Raw genomic sequence first — 27,975 nt, forward strand, 5'->3', positions numbered from 1 at the left:
TGAGAGAAAGGTCATTGTATCAAGCCAGGTGGACTCATTCAACAAACAGGTTTTGACCATTTGCTGTGTGTCAGGAATCAAAGACGAAAATACACAATCTCACCTCTCAAGATTTGTTGACTAGTGGGAAGATGCGTACATATAAAAACAGTATTGAGAGGAAAGTATCAACACAAACTGTTTGTTTGTTTGTTTAAATCATGTATTGGCTTACATAAATCTGCAGTTCAAGGGTTCACCATGTCTGCCGCTGCCCCTGCCTAGATTCAGGATCCTCTCCTCTCCCTCAGGAAGAATCTCCTTCAGTCTTCTTTACAGTCCAATCTTTATGAAAGTGGCTGTCCCTTTCCTTCATTTACCCAACTATTAGTTGTACAAAATTATACAAAATTCACTTATCAGCTCATACCCTGAGCTGAGAAGTGAAGATACAGACGTTTACAGACAAAGAGCCTTTCCACATGAAAGTTGCAGAAGGCAGGCTGTGGGATAACCCATAGACATCCAAAAGAGTTTGGATTTTATTCTACATACAATGAAATGTTTGCTTTAAAAGGAATCTCCTGGCTACTATGTGGGCAAAGTATAAAGTTAAATTCAGGACTAGATGGACCTCAGGTCCTTGTCTGTCCACAGCAATCCATGCCTGGGCTCCACAAGGTACGCAGGAGCCCTTTTCGTAACTGTAGACCCTGTATCAGTGATGTCCCATAGAACTTCCTGCAAAGAAGTAAATGTTCCATATCTGTGCTATCCAATCCCAAGCTGCTAGACAGGAGCTCTTGAGCACGTGAAATGAGGCGAGGTGTGACTGAGGAAATGGATTTTAAAAAATTTTTTCCATTTAAATTATTTACATTTATAGATCCACATGCGGCTAATGGCTATTGTACTGTGCCGTGCAAAGCAATACTGGGTGTCTGAGGATTTCAGCTTTGATTCCCAAAGCCAGGGCCTTCCCGCAAAGGTGAGTGAGCAGAGGGCATGTTACTCCCTAAACGCTAACACCCTCTGTGCGTTCAGCTTGTCAAGATGGAGACGAATAGGAGGCATTCTGAGCTTCATTTTGCCCCTGGGGAGGCACGTGCACAGGGTTATGAGGCGCCCCACGCGCGTTCTCAGGGGAAGTCCCGCACTGCGAACAAAGGTTTGGGGACCTCTCTTTCCAGAACGCATAAGCCCTGCGCTCTCGCGGCCGCGGGTGCGGTGCAGCCATTGGCAGGAGGAGAACATCGGACCGCAGCGCCTCGCCCCGCCTGCGACACCGGCTCCGGGCGCAGGACAGGTGGGCTGGGGAAGGAAGGATCCGCGAGCCGCCGAGCGACGTTGGAGGTTCGGGTTCCCTCGCCGCGCAGTTGCCTCTTCCTCGCGGGGATGGGGGCGGGGGTGGCGCGGACGGTCACCCGCACCGGATCTGCTTCCCGGGCTTGCTTTCGCTTTGGCGGGGGCTTGGCTAGGCCTGCGCACCGCAAGCTAGCGGAGAAAGGCGCGCAGGTGGCGGCCGAGGAGGGGCGGAGGCTGGTGCCTTTCGCCCTTCAGGACCCGCTGCCTTCTCCCCGAGGAGGCGTCCCGGGCTCTGACTCGGTGCCCTGAAGCGCGCGTGGCTCCTGGTTGGCCGTCAGGCACCCCTGACCTTGGTTTCTCCCCGGTGCCAGGTCTGCGCAAGGACCATGGGCGCCACGCTGGGCACGGGCGCGCGGCTGGCGCTCCTACGGGGCCAGGCCTGCGGCGGCGTCCCACGCTGGACGCCCTCCGCGCCCGCCCGCGGCTGCCACTCCAAATCCGGTCCGGCTCGCCCCGTGCCCCTGAAGAAGCGCGGATACGATGTCACCAGAAACCCGCATCTCAACAAGGTAACGGTCCCGGAGGGTACAGTGGCCCTAGCCGCTGTCCTGTGGCGGGCCGGGAGGGGCGCCCCGCCCCCTGGGTCTGGGCTGGATCTTCCCAGGCGCCCTTCCAGAGGTTTTCCATTTTTGTCATGCAGAGGTTTCGCGTTTGTGGGTTTGGCTGCCTCCCCTCCCCGCTCTTCTGCGCGGAAAGCGATGACCGGTAATGCAGGGAGCCTCGTCGCTTCCACAAGAACAATAAAGAGTGGTTAAGGTCCTCTGACCAGTCTGACCTGTGGTCAGAGCTCCGCCTGAGGTTTACTAATTCTTTTGGTCGCGGGTAGTTCATTTCGCCTCTGTCAAGCACGTTTTCTTATCTGTAAATGAGAGACAGTTGCCCCTGGTGTGTAGTGAGATTTAGAGAGAAAATGGAGGCAGAGTTCTTAGCATAGTACCTGACACCCAGTGAGAACAAATGTCAGCTACGGTTATAACTGTTGTTCTGAGAAAAAGATCATTTTTGAGAGCTGGGGGGAAAAGGAAGGCTAGAATTACAGAACTTTAAGACCTTAATGGGCATCAAAGATCCTAATTCAAACCTCTCCTTTTATAGATGAGAAAACAAAACAAAGAAAACTAGCTCAAGGTCACCAGCTAGTTAGTTCTGGCCCTGCCACTGGAATCCAGAACGTGGTGCTTAAGATTCTGGGAGTAGAGTTTAGTATTACTGGAGTTAAAACCCTGGAAGCAAAGAGACCTGGATTTAAGGCCTGTATCCCGACACCTCCTCAAATTAACTTGGGCATCTCCTATAACACCTACGTTTACGTAGATATTCAGGTTCAACTTTCTCCTGCCTAAAATGGATATAATGACAGAACCACCATTCCTACCTCATCTGGTTATTGTGACAATCAAATGAATTACTAAACTGGAAATACTATTTTAAGCTATATAGAGTGCTTGATAAATAAGTAATCACTACAAAATAAAATTTTTAATAATTTCTTTGACTCAGAATTGTGAAATGCAAGTGAGAAAACACATGTGGAAAGGTTTTTTTGAGAAATAATAATATTATACAGATGCTAAGTATTAGGATTATTTTCTACAGAATTAATAGAAGAAGCTAAGGAAAAAAATCTTTCAACCTCTACTTATTGCACTACTCTTTGGTCCCCCCCCCAAAAGACTGTAAATCTTTTGTATATTACTACTTTGGGATACTTAAAGTGTCTTATGAATTGTAATTGCTTTGGTAGCAAACTGGCTTGACCAACAAATACCTTCTTTTACTAAATATGTACAGAAAGGATTGCAGGTAAGGCTTGACCCTGCAGTGCAGATGGCGTCTCTAAGGATGCAGGTTCTCTCTGGCTCTCTGTTCTGCTTCTTCAATGTCAGCTTCGTCCTCAGGCTTCAGGCAGTGGAGCCTTTCACCTCAATGCTGGCATAATCTCCTATCTCCTTTTCTCACACCACACTGTGCAAGGATAGAAAGACACTTTCTTTGGGAAAGGAGGATATTTTCTGAAAACTCAGAGAAAGAGTCCTTCTGTCTCATTGACTCTGATTGAATTCCCTTCCTATTCTCAAACTAATTTTCCTAATTTAAGCCAGTCAGGGCTCACCCCTGAAATTAAAGAGAAAGTTTAAGGTAGGACCACTCCAACTGGTTTAGAGTAAAAGGATGTGATTCCTCCACAGCAAATCTGCGTCCTGTCATCAGACGAAGAAGGGGTTGGTGCTGGAAAGCAAAACAATAAATTCGCACTACAGACTCCAGGGGTTTTGATAATACTTGCCTTAGAAGTACTGGCATATTATCAATCACCACTTACTGCTTTGGGACTAGTTTAAAAAAATAAGGAAGGGCTTGAATGTCTTCTTTTTTAGCCCTAAGTTTGGGGCTCTTTAAAAACACTCTTCCCTTGTCCCTGATATAATTTTTTCCCCTCCTAAATAGTAAAAGTGGGACGTTATCCATAAATCTAGGGGATCGAACCCTTTCGTAATGTTCCAAAATCTTTGTATGTCCCTGAAGTCCGTTGATGCTGGTCTGGGGTGAGGCGGGTATCTGGGGTGATGCAGAGGGCTGGAGGAGGAGCAGTGGAAGAAGAAGCAGGGCAGGGAGCTGCTGAGGACGCCCTTCACTTCCCTCTGGAGAGTCCCTCTTGCTGTTCTGCTGACCTACAGCACTCCGAGCGAGTGGGCTCTTTCCATCAGCCAGCTGGGGAGACCTGCTGAGTTAAACAGAACAACTGAGGTTATCGCTGAGAACATAAGAGAATGGCAGCTTGGCAGGGAACTGCACTTAGAGGGTGGTGGGTCTGTGGGTGGATTTTTTTCCGCTAGGTTGTAAGAGCCTCCAGGGCAGGGGCTGTGTTTCATGCATTTGTGGTGGCACAGGGTAGTTCCTGAAAGATCTAGCAAGCCCATGAACATGAATATTAGCATTACATTCTTGCAGTGTGTTTACTAGATTCTTTTAATTTTTATCTTTAACTATTTTTTTAAATTGATGTATAGTTGACATACAGTGTATTAGTGTCTGGTGCGGTTGTTGCCAGAGGCAAGGGAGGTGGGGGGATGGGTGAAATAGGTGAAGGAGATTAAGAGGTGCAGACTTCCAGTTATAAAATAAGTAAGTCACAGGAATGTAAAGTGTATGTGTTCACTAGATATGCATCCCACATTATGAGTATTCTTCGATTGCATGTTTAAAATATTTTTAATTTACATTCAATTTATTTAACGTATACTATATTATTAATTTCAGGGGGTAGAATTTAATGATTCATCAGTTGCATACAAATGCCCAGTGCTCATTCTGTCAAGTGCCCTCCTTAATGCCCATCACCCAGTTACCCCATCCTCCCACCCACCTCCCCTCCAGCAATCCTCAGTTTGTTCCCTAGAGTTAAGAGTCGCTTTTGGTTTGCCTCCCTCTCTGTTTTTATCTTATTTTATTTTTTCTTCCCTTCCCCTGTGTTCATCCATTTTGTTTCTTAAATTCTGCATATGAGTGAAATCATATGGTATTTGTCTTTCTCTGATTTATTTTGCTTAGCATAATCGCCTTTAGTTCCATCCACATCATTGCAAATGGCAAGATTTCATTCTTTTTTGATGGCTGAGTAATATTCCAATGTGTGTGTGTGTGTGTGTGTGTGTGTGTACACACCACATCGTTTTTATCCATTCATCTCTCAATGGACATCTGGGCTTTAGATAGGTCAGGAGAGACATTTAAGAAGCTTGAGGGCAGAGCATTGTCAGGAGGTGGAATTCTCCAGAAGAACAGCTGCTAAATAGACCAAGCAGCACCACTGTTCTATAATGAATGGGTCTGGTTCCTGCTCTGTCATAATCTCACTGTGAGATCTGTGACAAGCTCAGGGACCCCTCTGCCCTTGTCACACCACTGTTGTAAGGATCATGGGAGATGCCTGGGAAATCATTTTGAAAACTGTGGTGAGATAATCAGATGATCATGTGGACACTTCCCAGAGCTGGGGCCGGAGAAGCCTGTAGAGAAGACCTAGTCTGGAAGTTTTCAGATTACAGGTCACAAATCACAATTTGAAGTTAGCTTAGTGGGTCTCACCAGCATTTTAATTTTTTAAAAGTGAGTTAGAATAGAATTTAAAAACAGCAAATGCATTAAATGTAATAAAGAAGAGTATTAAATCACCGTGTGAAATGCCGATTTTCACTGTGGATTTTTGTTTAAAAAAACAAAAGCTTTTGAACATCGTTGTTCTCATTCAACACGTCAGTTTCAGATGAGGGAACAGACTGAGAAAGTCAAGTAATCCCACAGAGACTGTCACTGGTTGCGGAAGTGGGCAGAAGCAGCCCGCCTCCTGAATTTCAGGCCAGCGAACAGCGATGACATTTCCCATGTACATCTGCTTTGGCTGATTTAGACGGATTCCTAATAATGACAGGGTTGGAACTAGATGATTCTGAGTTCCCTGCAGGAGTCTGTGTTTTCTAAGTCATACAAATGCCCTGGTACATCAATTTTTATTTCCTTTTTCACTCCTACCGTTCATCTCAGATTTGCACCGGACCTTTTCTATTATCCATGGTGACTGTGGCAACAGAGCAGAGCTTTCATTCTGTATTACAAGATGGCAGCCATATTTTACTTACATTAAATAGGCAACGATGAACTCCATTTCATCGTCATAGGCAGGTATCATCCCCATTCTGTTCAGGTAGCAAATGGGCCTTCCAACCATTTCTGGGCTCAACTTACCTATAGCCTCTCTTAGGAAGGGCTGTCCTATTCCCTGCTCCTGAAACAAGATTTGAGCACCGCCCCCCACCAACCCCGCTTGTCTTATTGCTCTGTGTTTGTTTCCTTTTGGCCCTGAGCACCTGTTATAAGGTCTGGTTGGTGTGTCTTCCGCCCTGGGCCCTGGGTACCCTGCAGACGGACTCTCTCTGACACATGATGTTCTCTATGTCTGACTTGAGATGCTCAATGAATATTTGCTCTTGAAATGACCTCAATTGAGTCATGACCCCTTTGCTCTCAATGTTATTAATCCTACTGCCACTACTTTACAGTCAGCCTGATGCCCTCATTGTCTAGAAAAATGCCTACCAATGGCCCGTTTGAAGGAAAAAGACCTCCTTGGCTCTTATCTCCCCACACTTAAGGACATTTCACTGCACAAGTCTGTTATTTCCCGGAGCACATCAACCTCCTCCTTTGACCACATCCTGCTTCTTGGCAGTTTTTCCTCTTGGGCTTGATACGCAGGGAAAGAATGAGTGAGAAGAGTGCTCAGATCACCGTGATCACGCGCCTGTGTTTCAGGCTGCGGGGCCTCCGAGCTGCAGGGCCCTGTAGGTGACCACCTTCCTACGTGGACCTGGTGCCTGGAGGTCATTGAACGTGCGGAGGTCCAGTGGCCAGCGCTGCGGCATTGGCTGCACGTCTGAGGTGGCACGGGTTTCAGCTCCATCTTCTGTACATAGTGGTGAGTCATTAGACTCTCACACAGCGCATTTGGTGCCAGCTTAGAACTTGACCTTGCCTCCTTTGCATGGGGGAATCTGTCCCACACTTGGCTCATCGATCTGTCAGGAGATGGTAGCTGGGGGTATGGAGATTGAGCAGTTTGTTGGGGATGCTGCTTTCTGTCCCCAAAGCAGACAGCATAATGTACCTTCGTGAGACCCATGCTTCGTGCAGGATGTTGAATTGGGCCCCCCTGACTGACAGAGAAGCAGTGGGTTCTTTTTTTTTTTTCAATAGCTAAAAAGTTTAATAATTCATTTTTAAGCTTAAGATTACAGAAAAGCTTTTCTCAGTTTGTGAGTGATTGCAGCGATGGTCCCAATGTTTTATCCATCCTGTATCCATCATTTTTACCATGTAACCTCATACTCTTTTACCACTGGGATCAGAGTGTCCTACTATATCAGTTGACACTGAGTTCAACCATGTGATTTGAAGCAGTGAGTTCTTAAGTCAACACTGTTTCCGTGATGTATCAGTTCATTCTAAACTGGCTCCTCTTGTACGGTTTCTCAGGGTGTTGAAGCTCAAATATTGTTCCAGTATTTTAAGAACAAACAAGCAGAGGCAGGTTGAAATTAAATCCTACCTTGTTGACTACTGTTCTGGCTTCATGGGACTGATAGCATTTGGTGTCAGAGCTTTGTGCTTGGAGTGGCTAATGGAACCTGTATTAGTTTGGCCAAAGTTTAAGCAGCTGTAAGGAAGCAAACCCCAATACGGAGACTTAAGTGAGATAGAAGTGTGTTTCTCTTATCAACAGTCCTGGGTAGACAACTGCAGGTCAGTAGTGTGGCTTCATGTTGTTGCTGTGTGTGTTGCAACCTTCTGTGGTCCAAGATGGCTGCCCTAGCCTCTGCCAACGATTCCACACAGAAACCAGAGGGAAGGGGAAACGCCTCTTGAGGGCACAACGTGAACATTGCAGATGTCGTTTTCACTCACACTCAGCTAGCCAGAACTTGGTCATAGGCTGCAGCTAGCTGCAAGAGAACTGGGAAATGCAGTCTGTAGCCAGGGTTCCGTATGTGCAGCTAACATTTCTACACCATTAAGGATATTGGGGAAACTGCCACAAAATGTTTCTCTTTTAACTTTTAACTCTTTTAACTTTTTTAATCTTTTAACTCTTTTAACTTTTTAAAAAACTCTTTTAACTTTTAACGTTTTTAGCGTCAACTTTACCCCAAACTTTAAAATCTATCCATTTCTCTCCATCCCTGCTACCACCTAGCTCTGTCCATCCCTTCATCATCTCATGTCTAGATTTTGTAGGAGCTTGCTCATTGATCTACCACCTTCCCATCATCTTCCTTCTGATTCTCATAACCACATCTTGGGAGGTTAAAACCTGGCACACATCCTTAACCACTCTCCTTCCTTCAGACCCCATATCCAGTCCTCCAAATAGTTCTTTCGCTCTATTTTTGGACGAGGTCTGGAATCCAGCCCCCGCTCACCATGGCTCCCACCCTGACCTAAGCCACCGACGTTTCTTGGCTGGGTAACTAACTGCAGGGGCCTCCTCGCTGCTGTCCTTGCTTCCCCCTGAGCTCCTCCTGTTTACTCTGCGCACAGCAGCCAGCGTGATCCTTTTAAAACTGTTTGACCATGTCACTCTTCTGCTCAAACCCCACAGTCAGAGTCCTTAGAACAGCTTGCCTCATTGGACCCCCCTGACCTCGTCTTTGCTGCTGCTCAGCCTCACTTGCTGCTGGCTGGCCTCCCTGCTGTTCCTCACACACTCTCAGCATGCTCCTGCCTCAAGTCTTTGCATTGGCTGTTCCCCCTTCCTTGACCACATGTCCCCTCAATAGCCACATGTTAATTCCCTCACTTTCTTCAAGGCTTCTCCCTTTCTCAGTGAGACCCACTCTGCCCCACCAGATGTCCTTGTGAATGCCCTGCACTTTTCTTGGCCCTCCTTAATGTGGAGGTTTTTGATACTTCCTAATGTATTATTTAATTACCTTATTGAAAATATCCTTGTTTATTGTTTGCATTTCCTCACTACGATGTAAGCTCCGTATGGGCAGGCATTCTTGTCTTATTTGTTCATTGATGTATCTGAGGCACTCAGAACAGTGCCTGGCCCATGTGTGGTGCTCAATAAACAGTTATTGGATGAGTGAGTCATTTAGAGACGTCTGCTGAGGCTTCTTCCTCTCATCCCGTCCCTTCACCTCCTTTTTCACCAAAGCTCCTGTCTTTCATCCTGGTAACTCTTCTTCCCCAGGGCCCCCCTTTGCAGTGTTGATATGCCCAGGATCACCTCTATCTGGATTGTAGATCACCAGGGCCAAGTAAATAACGTTCAGACCAACTTTTGGAAGTTCATGCATCTCACTCCGGTGACATTTGTATTCTGTGGAAACCCCGCAAAATAGTCTTATTTCAAGCTTTGCCTGCATACCATTAGTTTTGTCTAGAGGCAGTATGTTTATTTTCATGTAATAAAATATTAACACAGGGACCCTGCCACCTGTTCTAAAAATGATTGTAAACAGCAAAATCTAGATCATGGAAATAGCAATGCTGGAGGGCACATGCCATACAGAAATACGTGTGTTCTGGCTCAGACTTAGGCCAGCTGGCCTCTAAGCCAGTCTAACTCTGGGCTGTCAAGGTGGCGTGTCTGTAGATGCTTTTTCGGGCTCATCCCCAGTCTCCCTGTTTCCAGCTTCTCTTGGTCCTCTTGGACCTTTGTAAGCTCTAGGGCTATGGCTTTATTTTACTTGGCATTTTGTCATTTCTACCAAAGGTTTATCATCTACCCTCTTCTTTCCAAATACCAGTTTTGTAGTGAGAGGGGAGGAAAAGGCCTTTCATTCACAGGGCCCCTGCAAGGGGATCACTTATGTGCGGCACTTCTGTTTGCAAAGACATGGACTATAGTCTGCTTCCAGACCTTCACTTTGATGTGTAGAAAGTACATTGGGAAATCCTTTGGGGTGGAGTCCAACTGCCCGTCTGATGCAGAGCACAAAAGATGCTCTATGATGGTGCGATGAAAATCTGAGGGATACCCTCCTGTTGGGGTGCTGAGGTCAGTGGTTAAAAGCATGCCTTCATTCTGTACCCAAATGGTTGCCTGGCAGCCTGCTTACAACACGGCGCTGACCGAAAGGACTCAGTAAGGAGTAGAATGTACCCAGTCATTTGAGGAGAGGGATTTTTTGATGGAAAGATCGTCAGCTTTGAAAAACTTGAAAAGAGAAAATCAAAGCTGCATTTGCTTTTAAAAGTTTTATTGAAAGCTGGAGGGACTAAAGAATTGAATTGAATGATTAGCAACTTGAGAATATTATTTTTTTAAAGCATTTTGTCTGGATTCTAGGCCACTGTTGGAAAGCAGAGCTACTTGATGCCCAGAGCACACTTAATCCTGAAACATACTCCCCTGAGGTGTGGAACTCTGGAGGGGGCGGACTCTGGTAGTTCCTTTGGGTCCTTTTTGCTTTGCTCTTTCAGAAAACAGAAGGAGGGTGCTACCGTTCATATCCCTCCTGAGCTCCTGAGGTGTCCCATGACTTTCCCAATAAGGGAAAGGAAGCCAAGTGCCTTCATGTCTGAAGAGGATCTGGGTCTCCACTCATAGTAGACAGTCTCTACTCCCTCTTTCTCTGGTTTCTGAAGGATGCGGTGAGTTTTCCAAGCCAGATTCCTTCTGTACCAAATTTCCTTCCCTAGGGGAATGTCTTGTGGAGGGAATTTAAGGAATAATGATAGGAATAGCATTTTTTTAGTACATGCAATGTGCCCAGAATTGTTCTAAACAGTTTCTATGCATTAACTCATTTCATATAATACCATAGTGTTGTGATGTATGCTCTTACATTCCAGATGAGGAAACTGAGGCCCAAGGAGGCTGGCTAGGTTACCTAACTCGCCCAAGATCATAGTGGCAGAGCTGTGTCTCTAACCCAGGCCATCTGGTTGTACGTCCACGTCCTCCCCCACTGTGATGCACAACCACTTCCGGGCTCCAAGTGCCCTATCACTTGAGACTGGCGTGTGGAGTCTGATGGCTCTGGGCCATTCCCTGTCATGGGCCTCTGATGGACTGTTAGCCCTTCCACCGGCTCTGTTAGATCAGACTCCAGGAGTTGGAGAGAACTTCAAGGATCACTGGATGCCTTCTCTTCACCCTTTAAATGTGTGTAATTCTCCCAAGACTGCTTTATTTATCAAAGTTATTCAGTCAACATTTGCTCCATATCTGTTCTTTTTTAGGCAGTGGAAACCCAGTGGCAGATACTACCCTTCTTTGGCCTTCAAGGAGCCTATAGTGTAAACAGGGTGACGGTGGAACCAGTTAGGAAGCAGGAAGTTCAATTCAGAAGGTCTGTGTAATGGGAGGTGCATAGGTACTCGTGCTCTCTGGGGCCACCTCTGCCACTCCACCTTCCTTGATGAGCCACATGGAAGTGACTCATTCATTCCTCCCACTCCTTCAGCATTTAGCTTACGTAGTCATGGCCCTCTCCCACATTTGGTCTCAGTCTACAGACACAGTGTGCATGACTGTCTCCATTTCGATGTCATCTTCAGAGCCAGGACCACGTCTGAGGCATTGCCATGGCCAGCCACAATGGCTTCTTCGTAGTGTACCTTCAATAACAATTAGTTAGATGAATCCCTTTCCCCTTCCCCCTGGACAGGTCAGAAACCACTATGGCAAAGACGGATAATATACAACCCCATTGGCCATCTCTTCTAAAAAGATGGTGACGATATAAATTATGTTTCGATTCTCCTTGGGAGTTTGAGGATTTTGAAAGTGAAGTGAAATCTTTTATTCTGATCATAGAAGTTTTGGGAATCTACTGCTTTAAGAGAATCTCCTGCTCTGATGGCCTGCCTGATGTATGTCATCTAAGGGACAGAACGCTTACGATGAGATTCTTTATTCTTGTCCTTTGAAGACACTAGATTTAGGCCTGCTATAACTAACAGCAGGTTAAAGGGTTTTGGAGGTTGAAGGAACATAGCTCAAATCGATTGCGTGTGGCCTCCCAGGGCCATGGCCTGTGACTAGGTGTTATGCAGCAGAGCACACAGGCTACCATTGAGGGGCTGGACCCAGAAAAACCCAAGGTTCCAGCTCCAACTCTCATTCACTAGATCTAGGACCTTGGAAAGTCCATTTCATTTCTCTGAGTCTCAGTTTCTCATCCGGGAATGGGGAGGATAACAAAATATACTTATCTCACAAGGGTGCTCTAATGTTTAAATGAAATAATGTATGTCAAGCATATTGTAAGTGCTTGGTTAGTTCTCAGTCAACCCATGTCTCTGAAGCTTCTGCTCCATTCTGAACACAAGGCATCACCCTGTAGGGTGTGGACCTGCCCTCTTAAAGCATCTAGTCCCAAGGAGAAGGGAGGATCAAGAGATCCAAACTCATCTTGTCGGCATGGATACTTCTGATTTTGGCAGAGGTTTGCTAAGAGAGGAATGAGTCAAGGAAGAGGCACGTTGGGTGGAGACACAATAATTTCTCTATCCTTGATGGAGCTTAAGCTGGATGTTCTAGATATTTGTCTGAAAGAAACTTGAGTAAAAATGTCTGTAGCAGCAGAAAACTCAAGGGCCATTTGAAGAGCTGGTACTTCTGAAAGTTGAAACTAGGGTCGAAGGGAGTGGCCACCATCATACCCTGCAGAAATCCTGGGACTTTGTCCCAATATCTTGGCACATCCTAACCAAGGTTTTAAAAACTGACTCTGAAAAACAAATCCAAATTTAGCTCATCTGTTTATCTGCCAGTCTGTCTTTGTAACATGTCTCTGTCTTTCTGTCTATCACTATAGCACTCTCAGTCTCCCAAGATTATGGTATCAAGACAGCAAGACAAGAGCACGTCAGCTCTGGCAGTTTAGCATAAAAGTTAAAATGTTGCTTCAAATCCAGCTAAATCGGGCATGGCGTACCTCACCGAGCTGGCGGCCAGACCGGGCGGGGAGCCTAAGCGAGTCCTGCCGTCTCCACACACTTGGCTGTGGGTGATTAATAAATACTGGCATTAAAAATATTTTAAATGAGGATCCTCCCTCTGTTAGAATCAGGATGAGCATGCCTCTAAAGACTATTCACAAATCACCTTGTCCAGCCCTCCGTCTTGGAATAGACAATATCCTAACACGTACCACGATTTTACAGAGAGGGTTTCAGAGACCCAGACAACCTGCCTAGGAAGTGAGTTGAGGCGGACCCTGGCCCTTCTTAGATGGTGTCTGTGTCCCTTAGACTGCTGTCTTTGAACAGTAGCACTTCGCTTGCCCTCCGAAAATAGCTCCTGAATCTGCCTCACTGACTTACGTGGAGTGCCTTTGAGTCTCCCCACGGAAAGGAGATGCTTAAATATTGACATTGTCATATGTTGCTCATCTGACCATGTCCTGGTGTAGCTTCTGCTGTCACCCCTCGGGGGTCCGTTTCTGAAGAGCAAACCTGCTCCCAACTCCCACCACCTTCACTTCAGGTGTTGTGTTTTCCTCTGCAGTAACACGATCGTGAAGACAAAGCATTTGACAGAAGGCTTACCCCTCACGTTGTGCTCTCCCTTCTTACCTCTTTTATTTTTGGTCTTTTCCACCCTGTGATTATTTGTTTTGATTAGTAAGATCTCTTCAGGCCATAAGACAGTGAACAGCAATGCTATTGCCACCTGATAAAACAGGCACAGATATAGATGGTGTGGGAAAAAAAACAAAACAAAACCCTATTAATGGCCATTTTTAGAAACGGGCTTTGAAATCCGCCCATCAGAGCTGAAAGATTTCCACTGTTCTCACACTCCAGGAACTGGCAGCAGCTTCTCCTCACATATCAGGAGCGTTGGGAGCCGCCTGGCTGTGTCTGTGGGAGATGATGGCATGGGTGCAGGTGAGGCACCTGCCAGGAGGCGCTGGGAGCGAGGGCCTGCCGAGCAGAGGGACCGTCCTGCCTCCAGGAAGCCACCCGGGCTGCAGGGCCTCGAGCATCCTCAGCTGCTCCTTTGTTGACTGGGCTGATCGGTGTTCTGGTGTTCCGTGACCTTCTACTGGTCAGCTGGACACCAAGTCAGCTGTGTCTTCTGGAACTCATGATTGCTGGAATGATAATATTAGAAATAATAATAATAATAATAGACACGTACAGAATGCCGACCCTCCCAGGTACTCTTATAGATGCTTTACGTATATTCTTGCCAAGTGGAGAAAAAATGGTGAAGAAAGTTAACTTTTCCTGTAGCTCTCTATGAGAGAGATAGCAAGTCAATGAACAGAAGTATATAGGCGGTTGTTGGTGGTGGAGGAAAATGAGCAGGGTCCAGTGTGAGGAAAGAACAGAGGGTTGACTTCAGTGGAGGGAAGACCTCTCAAGGAGAGGATATTTGCGAAGGTCCCTAATGTAAGAGAGGAAACCAGGATAAGATGTTTTGGCCAGAGGGAACGGTGCGTGCAGAGTCTGGAGGCAGCAAGCAGCTTGGCCTGGAAGATTCTGAGCACAGACAACATGCACTCCGGCGGGAGCATGATGAGCAAGGGGAGGGGGCTGCCTGAAATCCAGGTGGAGAGGACCTGGGGGCCGGAGCGTGCAGGGCCATGGAGTCTGTGGGCCTAGCTTCGTTCCCAGTACAGCAGGACACTCTTAAATGTTTCTAAGCGAGGAGGTGATATAAGTGGATTTATGTCAATGAAAGATCTGTGGAGAACAGGTCAGAGGGCCAGAGTCGAAGCAGGAAGACCAGAAGGGGCTGCAGAAGCAATGGGAGCAAGAAAAGATGGGGCTGGCACGTGGGGGGGTGGCGGGGCAGAGGAGAGAAGTGGCTGGATTGGGAATGCCGTTTGAAGGTAGAATGGATGGGACAGGACCCTGTGTCCTCCTCCTTCAGTTTCGCCAAGACTCCATCCTGCATTTTTCCGTCACACCGCCTACCCTCCATGCAGCTGCCCTTTCCCCCACCCCCCGCTGTGTACTGCCGTTCCTCCTATCCTTCCTCAGCACACCTCATAACACCTCATAATCATAAGGAAGTAGGAGGTTGGTGTTTTATCTTTGGAGCTTAGGAAGTGCTTCCTGATGGGTCGTCTCATTGGATCCCCACAAAAACCTTGAGTCAGGCATTTGTTTTCTAAGTGGGGGAGACCAGGGCCCAGAGAGCCCAAGTGAGTCTCTCAGACCATGAAGGGAAGCAATGAAGGGATCGATTCAGATCCTCTGAGACTTCACTGGTTTATTAAACAAACATCTGTGGCGCACCTTTTGTGTTCCACGTACTGTGTTGGGTTTGAAAAAGAATGAGATGCGTCAGTTGTGATCCTTGCCCTCAGAGAACTTACGATTCAGACTTAAAACCTCATAAATGTAATGCAGTGTGATAGGTTTTATAGTACATTAAAAATATGCTATTAATAATGTCCAGTGGAGAGAAAGAGGGGTGAAGTTTCTTAAAGTGGATGACCTTTGATCCTTATCTTATAACAATGTGTTCCATAAAGTGAAAAGGGAAATCTGCTCTGATCTCTCTCCTGAGATAACTACTTAATTTCCTTGCTGTGTCAGGGCAAATATCTATACGATATAAAGGGGTTCCCTGGGTGGACACAATAGGGGAAAGGTGTCCTGAGCAAATATGGCAAAATGTCATGGCATGTGAGGCAGTGTGGTGATTCTGAAGGACAGAGTGTGCAGGGTGTGGAGGCTGGAGAGCAGGGCAGGGGTCAGACTTGGGTGGGGCTCTGGGGCAGCTCCTTGGCTGCCTGAAGAGTTTGACCTTTATCCTGAAGGGCGGGGGGCGGGGGATGACTCTCCAATGTGACACTAGGAGATTGGAGCAGTAGGCAGATCACTCTGGCCAGTGGAGGGCGCAAGAGCAGAGTCTCGTTAAGAAGGAGTTCATTACCAAATGGGAGATGAGGAGGGCCTGATATGGTGCTGGTGAGGTGGACACAGATGTGAGAGGTGCCAAGGAAGCAGAAGTCTGCATCCATTCCAGAATTCCTTGAGTTCCATCAGAGCAGTAAAAGTCCAAGATTTATTGTCAGTATCCCAGAAAAACAAATGGAAATCTAATATTTATCCATCAGGAATTTACACAGCTTAATCAGGATATTATATTCCTTTGTCTTTGCCTAGAATTAAACAGAGTAAAACTATTAATACTGGTTATCTTATACCAGGATCAGAAATTCCGCTTGGCTTACACGTTGTATGTCTTAAACGTTGGAAAATTATTATAAGTGCAGGATTTCTCAAAACATGAAATTCCACAAGGCGTACTTTGGCACTGGGGAAAATTACTAATGAGGAATTGCTAACTTGAGCTTGCTTTATTTTAAGTATTTTAGTCTGAATACTGGTGTGACTGGCCTTTATCTAGCTAACCATGGTCACCTTGGACAGCATTTTTGTCATTATGGAGACTGAACGCGAAGTAACCGCTTGAGCTAAAGCCGACCCTTGTCATTATGGAGAAATCGCCCTGCCTCCCATATGGTAATTGCCATCTCTGCCCTTCCCCCACCACAAAGATTGGGCAAGACTATTTTAACACCTACAGGAGTCCAAGGGCCTTGAGTTTTCTTCCATGTTTTCCTTCAGTCCCCTGGAAAAACAGTAACTCCTCACATCGAAAATGGAAAGAATATTCATTGTTTGAAAAGTGTATTTTCTCAATGAGAATTTCCTTCCTCTGTTTGGTTTTGTTTTTGAGAAGACTTAAGTGGAATAGAAACGAGGATTTGAGATTCATGCAATATGAGCCTTCCACAGATTTGGCCCTCCGTGGGCAGTGTTGCTGCTTTCACCATTGGATTGAATTTTAGCTCATCTTTTTCTTTGCTGAGTGCTGGTTTGTCTTTATGGACCATGATTCCTGGAGAAGGAAAATAGAAAGTCACAAGTTTATAGGAAATTTTTTCTTTTTGGGGGGAGCTAATTCCACCCAGTATCAGTCACTCATCTAGGTAAAAAGCTATTTAAAGATTTTTAAAGAGGTGAAGTTTTAAAAGAATCAGCAGCACAAATACCACAGTGAGCCAACTCTTGTTTTTCCTACATTCTTTGGTGTCTTCTGGGCAAAGCCCTCTGTCACATGTTATGACTATAATCACGAAACTATGAACATCATAGAAAAAGTCCAATGATGAAAACAAGCTTTCCAAAATGAGAATTCTTGGGAGGCTAATAGTCTTATAGTTCTTGCAGAATTGTAAAAGATCTTTGGTCAAACCCATTTGATCCAACCATGGGTTTCCCAAGACTTTGATCTTGGGAAACTCACTGTGTCCTATCACTGCAGTGGTCGTCTTTAATTCTCTTCTTCTTCAAAGGAGTGAATTTTTATAATGGGGCCTACCCCTGTAAACATTTCATAATATTGTAGCTTCAAAGAAGGAAGGCTGTAAACACATTTGCATCCACTTAGCTGATGGTTTGTAGATCTGAGGGACTCTTCGTTCCCTGCGTTCCACAGGGAAAGCATTTATTTCATTGGTTTTGCCTCTGAAGTGGAGTTCCCAACAACCCACTCAGAGAGGAAATGCTACAGTAATATCTTTGGTAGAAAAACATCTTCTGATGTACTTGCTCTGGTGTTTGTGGTATAATTCTACTTCTGCCTTAAACTGTTTTATTAATTTTACTGCCACTTTTTTGTTTTCCATACCAAGTGAGTAAGACTTTTCTCCTACTTCCTTCGTGTCTTCTTGGTGTCAGGATGTGGTATTTAGCCCCCTAGAGTTGCATAGGGGTCACTAAAAATTATACTTAATTTAGATACATATTACACATTCATGCTTTTGAAATGTACTAATGTGTGCCTTTCATGGACCCCAGTGAAACAGAGATCAGATCATGTGTGCTTGGTTGACTCCCCAGTTGTTGAGAATGGTGATACTAGCCTCTGGGGTTCAGAAACCCTCTCTTCCCCATTTCTTCCCATCAGAACTAAGGGCTCGGGGCGCCTGGGTGGCTCAGTGGGTTAAAGCCTCTGCCTTCGGCTCGGGCCGTGATCTCAGGGTCCTGGGATCGAGCCCTGCGTCAGGCTCTCTGCTCAGCGGGGAGCCTGCTTCCTCCTCTCTCTCTCTGCCTGCCTTTCTGCCTGCTTGTGATCTCTGTCTGTCAAATAAATAAATAAAATCTTTAAAAAAAGAAAAAAAGAACTAAGGGCTCAAGTCTGAAGGTAAGATCCTGGGGCTAAGGTGAAAGGGAAAGATGTATCCCAAAGTAGCAATAGGGGAGACACCAAGCCAGGAAGGAGAGAAGAGAACCTGGGGAGTGGGGAGGTGGGCCAGTGGTGAAGGCCAAGAAGAATTGAGTTGTGTGTCTTGTTAGAGACCATAATAATAGGAAGAACATGACAGACAGGAAGAGAGGTGAAGAGGGAGGAATGAGGATCAAGGTCCATGATAGGTAAGGTAGGATAGTTCAAGGTCAGAATGGATGACCGCTGGCTGCCTATGGAGCATTAGCATTTTGGTGGGTCTGGGAACCTCTGAAGAGGTAAGGCAGCTTCTTAAGAAAGCCAGACTGGGCTGAACAGCTGCAGATGGCCCAGTGAGTGCAGGAGGCCTGAGGTCCCAGATGGTGTCATTCGAACATACAGTGGTCTCAGGCTCAAGCTGTTGCCCAGCCTTGGGCTCACAGCCACTCACCTCTGCATACTGTGGCAGTTGCCCTGCACAGCCGCAGTTTGAAGGACATCAGACACCCCCCGCCCCCACCAAAGTTCAAGGATATAAGACCCAGAGGCCCTCTAGCTTTGGGAAACCCCATACTCTACTCTCTTTTGTTTCCATACTGTGGTAGCCATCAGGGCCAGAAGCTAATATGTTCTGTGGATCTCCACCAAGCCTGAATTCTCCTATTGTGGGAGCCAGTATACCAGAGATGTCCTTGGAAGAGTCTTGTCTAAGCACCAGAAAGCTGTCCCACAGTCTTGTTTTGTTGTCTCTTCTCTCTATATCAAGGACTTCTCAAATTGTTATCATTCACCTGTACCCCCATCTTACTAGTGAAGGAATTCTAGAAGTTAGGGCAGAAACCAACAGGTGGCTGTGGTTTAACCTTGAGTCCACAGATCAGTTCTGGCCTCACATCCACTCTCTCTCTGCCCACTGGCAGATGTTCAGACTACAGGCCCAAAGGTGAGTTCTGATTCCCATCAGCTCCACTCGCTCCGTTCCCTTATACCTCCAACGAACCACACCCGCCTCCGATCACCCACCCAACCTCGCAGAACGAGAGGACTGTATCACCACTCTCTGCCCATCTTGGAAACTTTGAATCACATGACTCTTAGAGCAAAGCTGTGTTTCTAGCTTAATTTGAAAGAATATTCTCATTTCTTTCACCTTAAGGATTCCTGCTTCATTTTCATGCCTGTGAGCATTTTAGTCTGTAGAAAACAGAGGGGAGTTCTATCCATGACTTCACTGAGATCAGCATGGCTGAGTTTATGAATTCTTTTTTTTTTTTTTCCTTTGAGGAAAGGTCAGCTTTGGATTCAGACACAATAGAAAACTTAGGTCTAGGATTCTGGGATTTGAACACCACACAAGGGCGTCCTCTGAGTCCTTTTTAGGGAAGTCGTCATTTATATCCTAGCTCAGATGTATGCTTCTGTGTCAGCAGTAATCGGTTACGACAACATGTGGGGGAGATGTTTTTCCTTGGGACAAATATTTGGGTGGGAGGTTTGTGTTTCAAGACACTGAGCACCGATGGTAAATAAAGCCATTTTGCTGTGATTCAATCACATCTTACTCATTCTCTTGTAGGATCCTGTGGAGGGAGATTATGTACAGTGGGAGACGCAGGTCATGCTTTCCCATTGAATAGATCTGTTAAAGGAAAAGGCATTATTCCCTTCCCAGCTTCTTTTTAGACTCAGATGAGAATAGAAATCTCATTATTAAGAAAGAACAAAAACAAGAATAACAAGCCTTTGTGGGAAAGCCCTGTCTCCTGAGACAGGAAACCTCAGGCTCATAGAGCGAGGTGAACGCTGGCTAAGGAGAGAAGAGCTGAGCAGCCATCCTTCTTGGCCGTGGATCCTTCATGGGGCCCGGGGACAGGATCCACACCCATCTCCCAGCTTCTGTTTCTGGAGGTCAGGAGATGATTGCTTCCAAGGCTCCTTCCGGGCTGACTTTCAAAATGGGCACCGTGAGGGTGATTTCCTGACAGGCTTTCCGGCCAGGGAAGAAGGCAGAGCCATTCACATTTCATCGAGGAGGGGAGCGGGGAAGGGTCCTTGGGAGGGATGTGGGTTTGCATCCCGCCCTTGCCACTTACCTGCTGTGTGATCTTAGATAGGCTACTAGATCTTTCTCTCCCTGCCTCTCATGTCTGCAGACTGTGGCTAACCATCCCAACTTCCCAGAGTCGTTTTCAGTATTAAAAAAGGAGATAACATATCTCTAAAGTGCTTGCTTAACCCAGCACCTGATGCACCGTAGGAACCCAGCATATGCTCCTTAGCTCCCTGACCCTTTTACTGCTGTTGACATCCCATTATATATAAGAGTTCCAGAAACCTGCAAGATCATGTATCCTTCAGCCACATGCTGCTCTCCACGGAGCTTCCACCTTCCTTCCATTAAGAGCTTCTTGGTTAAGGAAGACACAATAAAATGCCGGCTTCCTTCCATGCGTGCTGTGGGTTGCGATTCCTTCCTTCCTTTCTCTCTCTCTCTTTCTTTCTTTCTTGCATTTGTTTATAAAAATCAGTAGCAAATGCTGATTTCCCTTTCCCCTGGTGGCTGTAATTGCTGTGTTCCTTTAAAGGTCTTGATTGCAGAAATGAATGTAGCTGTTGTGTTCTCCATCTGCACAACCCTGGGGGTCCCGTGGGTGTCCTGCCCCCGGGGCTCCCAGTCCTTTCATCATTCAGGAGGAGGTTTCCACCTCAGACTCTGGGCTTGAGGTTAGTCTGGAAGGGAACAGCCCTTTGGGCTTATCACCGAGGGGAAGTGGGAGCCTGGGGGGTGGTGGGGGAGTGGTCCTGGTGGCTCAGGTAACCCCAGGAGAGGCAGAGCCGGGCGTGGGGAGGGGGGCTCTGTGGGAGCTGGAAGCCGGGTAGGATTCATGTTGTTTCAGTAAAGGCAGAACCAGGTGTGTGTCAGTGTGTGCGTGTGTGTGTGTGTGAGTGTGCGAGTCTGTGTGCACGTAGTTCAGGATCTCCTCTGTTCTCATCCAATGTGCCTATGGTTTCCTTATTTATCGCCTCATCTCCAGTTTCTCCCACCCTTGGTCCAGCTTCTATGTCAGCCTCCCCTAGATGAGATTTTTAAAACATGCTCACTCGCCTTCTTAAAACTTTCTGTGGCTTCTTCCCACCCATAACCACAGGTGCAAACTCCTAAGCACAATGTCCGAGGCTTTTCTCAAGGGAATCCCGATCCAGCCTCCTCATCTCTCGTCCTCACTTTGTGCTCTTTGCCTGCCCACACCAGACTCCCGAATGTTCTCAAGTGCACACCAGGCTGTCCCTCCTTCGAGCCTTTGTGCCTGCTGATCCCTGGCTCCTCTTCGTTCTGACAGACCCAGGGTCCCTTCCTCTGGAAATCCTCCCTGACACCTCCAGACTGAATGCAAGCTCTCCCCGGGTGTATCTCCGTGTTATGCCACCGCTGTGGCTCTTATCACGTTCTTGTGATGATCTTGTTATTCTCTTCCCCACTGTGCTAGGGTCCCCCACAGCAGGGACGGTTCCATCGGCCCCAAGAGCCTGCCTTGGTGCATCACTCAGTTCGGTGGCTGAGTGAGCTCCTGAGTTCCTGCACTAAGTGTGTGTGTGTGTAGATGTTCGCTGTGGGTAAGACCCAGCCGTTGTTGGTCTTGAAACCCTTTGGGGATTCCGGATACAGACCTCTGTAAAGATTTGCTCATTGTGGATTCCATTTTCTACTTTTAGTTCTTGTGGAGAGGCAAGAATCAGGCTGGGCAAATGGCAAATCCTTGCCACACACATCGTTAGCTTCTCATTTCCTTTCATAGATCCACTCTGGTGGCTCACGGCCTCCGAAAGCCTAGATTTTAGGCCCCACTCTGCTGCTTACCAGCTGCTGTGTGACTACAAGCAAGGCACTGAAGGTGAAACCAACACTAACATTTTTAGGGGACACTGCTCTGACATGACTTTCTCATTCAACCCCACAACACCCTTTGAGGTCACCGTTTATTAAGTCCATCTGTCTTTTCTTTCTCTTTCTTTCTTTCTTTCTGTCGATACAGAGAGTGAGAATTAGAGAAGTTAAGTCACTTGCCCAAGATTACATACATAGCAAATAAAAGCCAAAATACATGCCACTCTGATTCTCAAACTTGCAGCTGTTCTACCTGATGGCTTCCTCTTCTCCAAATCTCAGTTTCCCCATCTGTCGTCTCCTAGGCTGTCAGGGGAGGAAGGGAGGATGGGTGGCCCATGTCTCTTGGTGGGGGGAGTGTTGTCCCCGTGGCCTCTGGCCTGGACGAGGCTTCTCTGGAACGAGTGCTGGCTGCGGTGGTCAGGAACTGCTCTCCAGCCCAGACCATGGCCTTGATCCTCCTCTTTAAGACTGTTTGCTCTAAGAGGCAAATACCGGAATACCATAATTAGTTCCATTTATAGGTAGGAAAAACTGAGGCACAGAGAGGGTAATAGGCATCATTAAGGCCTTCCAGGGAATTAAACCTAGAAAGTCCGAGGCCAGACCTCCTTCACCCTGCCTCCCAACACCAATCCACAGGACAGACTCCAGTTCCCTCACCCGTCAGAAGCAACAGGCTTCTGCAAGGGCCCATGGAGGTTTCCTCTCTATTACCCTGATGACTAGTAAATGGTCTCTGCCCCCTCTGCCCATCACTGTGGGAGCTTCAGCCCGGAGCCTTCCCAAGACCTGGGGACTAGGTTAAACAAGGTAGCCCCAGGAGAACTGGAAGGGAAATAACCAAGTCAAAAGATCAGAGTTCCTGTCCTGCCTCTGCCCTTTCACCAGCTCGTGCTGGTCCCCCAACCTCCGTGAGTCTGTTTCTTTACGAAATGAGGATAACATCACTGAGTTGTTCTGGGAGTGACATAGGTTCTCGGATATTTGTAAAGCCCTTGCCTTGGCTTGGGCTGTCTTAACAAAATACCATCGGCTGTGTGGCTTACACGACAGACATTTATTTCTTGCAGTCCTGGAGGCTAGAAGTCTGAGGTCAGGGTGCTCGTGTGGCCGGGCTCTGGTGAGCACCATCTTCCTAGCTTGTTGTCGGTGGTCTTCTCGCTGTGTGCTCACAAAGCCTTTCCCGTGTGCAGGCACCTGCGCAGAGAGAAAGCTCCTGTGTCTCTTTGTCCCAGCAGGAGAACCCTGCCCTCGCAGCTTCATCTTAACCTAATCACCTAACAAAGGCCCACCTCCAATCACACTGGGGATTAGGTTTCAACATATGAACGGGGTTGGGGGTCACAGATATTCAGTCCGGAATAGCCATCAACCAGCAATATTCATCATCATGATGTTAAAAAGGAGAAGGAAGAAGATTGCAGGACCAGCCACCAAGACCTCCTAGTTTGGGGGACAGCTTAAGGTCACCTGCGAAGCTCTCATGCCTCAAGTTCACAGGCAGTTCCTAATTCTTTAACAGTGCCCGGTGACATCCAGAACAGAGCAAAGATACAGTCTCACCCCTGAAGAATTGCAGTGGAGAATTCCATCTAAATTAACTTTCATTGTTCCTTATCATCGATTAGAGTTTCAGTTTGTCCCCGAGGGAGCAAGCCAAGTCTCGTGTTCAAAGGCACCTGCTGAAAAGTTTCCCAGAAAGACAACAGTGGACACACCCGCTGCTATCTATGACTTTTTCCCCCCACAATAAAACCCCAAAAGACTAACAAACAAACACAAAACCCACAACCATTTCCAGCCCATAAATCTGGCCTTCTCTCTTACCTGAGCCTTCATGCAGAGTAAACAATGCCTCGGGGGTGGGACTAAAATGCTACCAGCCACTTTGTTGTTTGGATAATTTTCTTTTGGAGACACAGATCATTAATTTCAGACCAAAAGCCACAACTTTCCTGAAAGACAGGTAAGCAGTGGATCTGACTATGAGCTAAGAGCCCTGGGAAGTCCGGTGTTTAAGATGCTCTCCCAGAGGTTGTGCTGCCTGTCCCTTAGCCCACAGGACCGGCCAGCCCTGTTGGGAGGCAGGTGTGGGGCCTCATGGCTGCTCAGGCTGCTGGGGCCCAACAGTAAGCTCAGGCAGGGGTGAATGTGGCTCACTGATACGGGCTGTGGCCCCCGCATTCCCTGGTTCATTTGGGGAGAAGGATTTATTTATTTTTTTATAATTTTATTTTCTTGGCAGGGGGAAGGGGGATTTAAATCAGAGCCTCCACTTCGGACCGAACAGGGAGAGACTTCCCTGAACACCTCTCTCAGGTCTCCCACTTTTTTCCTCCCTCTCCCTCTTCCTTCCCGTTCTCATGCCCCAAAATGGCTGTGTGTTGGAGTGGAAGGATGGGGTGTATTTTGGGTAGGAACTGGGGACTGAATTAATGGGACAGATCAAGTTCAATGGGGAGTAAGTGCAAGAAAGAAATCCTCGTTTCTTTTTTTTTTTTTTAATTTTTTTATTTTTTTTTCAGCATAACAGTATTCATTATTTTTGCACCACACCCAGTGCTCCATGCAATCCGTGCCCTCTACAATACCCACCACCTGGTGCCCCCAACCTCCCACCCCCCACCCCTTCAAAATTCTCAGATCGTTTTTCAGAGTCCATAGTCTCTCATGGTTCACCTCCCCTTCCAATTTCCCTCAACTCCCTTCTCCTCTCCATCTCCCCTTGTCCTCCATGCTATTTGTTATGCTCCACAAATAAGTGAAACCATATGATAATTGACTCTCTCTGCTTGACTTATTTCACTCAGCATAATCTCTTCCAGTCCCGTCCATGTTGCTACAAAACTTGGGGATTCATCCTTTCTTTCTTTTTTTTTTTTTTTTTACAGCTTTATAAACATATATTTTTATCCCCAGGGGTACAGGTCTGCGAATCGCCAGGTTTACACACTTCACAACACTCACCATAGCACATACCCTCCCCGATATCCATAACCCCACCCCCTCTCCCAACCCCCTCCCCCCATCAACCCTCAGTTTGTTTTGTGAGATTAAGAGTCACTTATGGTTTGTCTCCCTCCCAATCCCATCTTGTTTCATTTACTCTTCTCCTACCCCCTCGACCCCCCATGTTGCATCTCCTCTCCCTCATATCAGGGACATCATAGGATAGTTGTCTTTCTCCGATTGACTTATTTCACTAAGCATGATACCCTCTAGTTCCATCCACGTCGTCGCAAATGGCAAGATTTCATTTCTTTTGATGGCTGCATAGTATTCCATTGTGTATATATACCACATCTTCTTTATCCATTCGTCTGTAGATGGACATCTAGGTTCTTTCCATAGTTTGGCTATTGTAGACATTGCTGCTATAAACATTCGGGTGCACGTGCCCCTTCGGATCACTATGTTTGTATCTTTAGGGTAAATACCCAGCAGTGCAATTGCAGGGTCATAGGGTAGTTCTATTTTCAACATTTTGAGGAACCTCCATACTGTTTTCCAGAGTGGTTGCACCAGCTTGCATTCCCACCAACAGTGTAGGAGGGTTCCCCTTTCTCCGCATCCTCGCCAGCATCTGTCATTTCCTGACTTGTTAATTTTAGCTATTCTGACTGGTGTGAGGTGATATCTCATGGTGGTTTTGATTTGTATTTCCCTGATGCCGAGTGATATGGAGCACTTTTTCATGTGTCTGTTGGCCATCTGGATGTCTTCTTTGCAGAAATGTCTGTTCATGTCCCCTGCCCATTTCTTGATTGGATTATTTGTTCTTTGGGTGTTGAATTTGCTAAGTTCTTTATAGATTTTGGACACTAGCTCTTTATCTGATATGTCATTTGCAAATATCTTCTCCCATTCTGTCAGTTGTCTTTTGGTTTTGTTCACTGTTTCCTTTGCTGTGCAAAAGCTTTTGATCTTGATAAAATCCCAATAGTTCATTTTTGCCCTTGCTTCCCTTGCCTTTGGTGATGTTCCTAGGAAGATGTTGCTGCGGCTGACGTCAAAGAGGTTGCTGCCTGTGTTCTCCTCGAGGATTTTGATGGATTCCTTTCTCACATTGAGATCCTTCATCCATTTTGAGTCTATTTTCGTGTGTGGTGTAAGGAAATGATCCAATTTCATTTTTCTGCATGTGGCTGTCCAATTTTCCCAACACCATTTATTGAAGAGGCAGTCTTTGTTCCATTGGACATTCTTTCCTGCTTTGTCGAAGATGAGTTGACCATAGAGTTGAGGGTCCATTTCTGGGCTCTCTATTCTGTTCCATTGATCTATGTGTCTGTTTTTGTGCCAGTACCATGCTGTCTTGATGATGACAGCTTTGTAATAGAGCTTGAAGTCCGGAATTGTGATGCCACCAACTTTGGCTTTGTTTTTCAATATTCCTTTGGCTATTCGAGGTCTTTTCTGGTTCCATATAAATTTTAGGATTATTTGTTCCATTTCTTTGGAAAAAATGGATGGTACTTTGATAGGAATTGCATTAAATGTGTAGATTGCTTTAGGTAGCATAGACATTTTCACAATATTTATTCTTCCAATCCAGGAGCATGGAACATTTTTCCATTTCTTTGTGTCTTCCTCTATTTCTTTCATGAGTACTTTATAGTTTTCTGAGTATAGATTCTTAGTCTCTTTGGTTCGGTTTATTCCTAGGTATCTTATAGTTTTGGGTGCAATTGTAAATGGGATGGACTCCTTAATTTCTCTTTCTTCTGTCTTGTTGTTGGTGTAGAGAAATGCAACTGATTTCTGTGCATTGATTTTATATCCTGACACTTTACTGAATTCCTGTACAAGTTCTAGCAGTTTTGGAGTGGAGTCTTTTGGGTTTTCCACATAGAGTATCATATCATCTGCGAAGAGTGATAGTTTGACTTCTTCTTTGCCGATTTGGATGCCTTTAATTTCCTTTTGTTGTCTGATTGCTGAGGCTAGGACTTCTAGTACTATGTTGAATAGCAGTGGTGATAACGGACATCCCTGCCGTGTTCCTGACCTTAGCGGAAAAGCTTTCAGTTTTTCTCCATTGAGAATGATATTTGCGGTGGGTTTTTCATAGATGGCTTTGATAATATTGAGGTATGTGCCGTCTATCCCTACACTTTGAAGAGTTTTGATCAGGAAGGGATGCTGTCCTTTGTCAAATGCTTTTTCAGCATCTATGGAGAGTATCATATGGTTCTTGTTCTTTCTTTTATTAATGTCTTGTATCACATTGATTGATTTGCAGATGTTGAACCAGCCTTGCAGCCCTGGAATAAATCCCACTTGGTCGTGGTGAATAATCCTTTTAACGTACTGTTGAATCCTATTGGCTAGTATTTTGGCGAGAATTTTTGCATCTGTGTTCATCAAGGATATTGGTCTGTAGTTCTCTTTTTTGTTGGGATCCTTGTCTGGTTTTGGGATCAAGGTGATGCTGGCCTCATAAAATGAGTTGGGAAGTTTTCCTTCTATTGCTATTTTTTGGAACAGTTTCAGGAGAATAGGAATTAGTTCTTCTTTAAATGTTTGGTAGAATTCCCCCGGGAAGCCGTCTGGCCCTGGGCTTTTGTTTGTTTGGAGATTTTTGATGACTGTTTCAATCTCCTTACTGGTTATGGGTCTGTTCAGGCTTTCTATTTCTTCCTGGTTCAGTTGTGGTAGTTTATATGTCTCTAGGAATGCATCCATTTCTTCCAGATTGTCAAATTTGTTGGCGTAGAGTTGCTCATAGTATGTTCTTATAATTGTCTGTATTTCTTTGGTGTTCGTTGTGATCTCTCCTCTTTCATTCATGATTTTATTTATTTGGGTCCTCTCTCTTTTCTTTTTGATAAGTCTGGCCAGGGGTTTATCAATCTTATTAATTCTTTCAAAGAACCAGCTCCTCGTTTCGTTGATTTGTTCTATTGTTTTTTTGGTTTCTATTTCATTGATTTCTGCTCTGATCTTTATGATTTCTCTACTCCTGCTGGGTTTAGGGTTTCTTTCTTGTTCTTTCTCCAGCTCCTTTAGGTGTAGGGTTAGGTTGTGTACCTGA

The 27,975-nt window shown here is 46.0% G+C and overlaps 1 protein-coding gene across 2 annotated transcripts in view; it reads left to right on the plus strand.

Moving 5' to 3' along the window:
- Positions 1-1,100: 1,100 nt before the first annotated feature.
- Positions 1,101-27,975, plus strand: part of ME3 (malic enzyme 3) — a 217,117-nt gene continuing 190,242 nt past the window's right edge. Inside the window, exons 1-2 of one of the 2 annotated variants that reach the window (XM_047692219.1) lie at positions 1,101-1,332; positions 1,656-1,853. In XM_047692219.1, the coding sequence (XP_047548175.1) occupies positions 1,671-1,853 (183 nt within the window). In that variant the 5' untranslated portion in view covers positions 1,101-1,332; positions 1,656-1,670. The remainder of the gene's footprint in view (positions 1,333-1,655; positions 1,854-27,975) is intronic. The other variant, XM_047692220.1, reaches the window with a different exon arrangement.

Source organism: Lutra lutra, chromosome 10 (genome assembly GCF_902655055.1).
Source record: "Lutra lutra chromosome 10, mLutLut1.2, whole genome shotgun sequence".
Taxonomy (NCBI): Eukaryota; Metazoa; Chordata; class Mammalia; order Carnivora; family Mustelidae; genus Lutra; species Lutra lutra.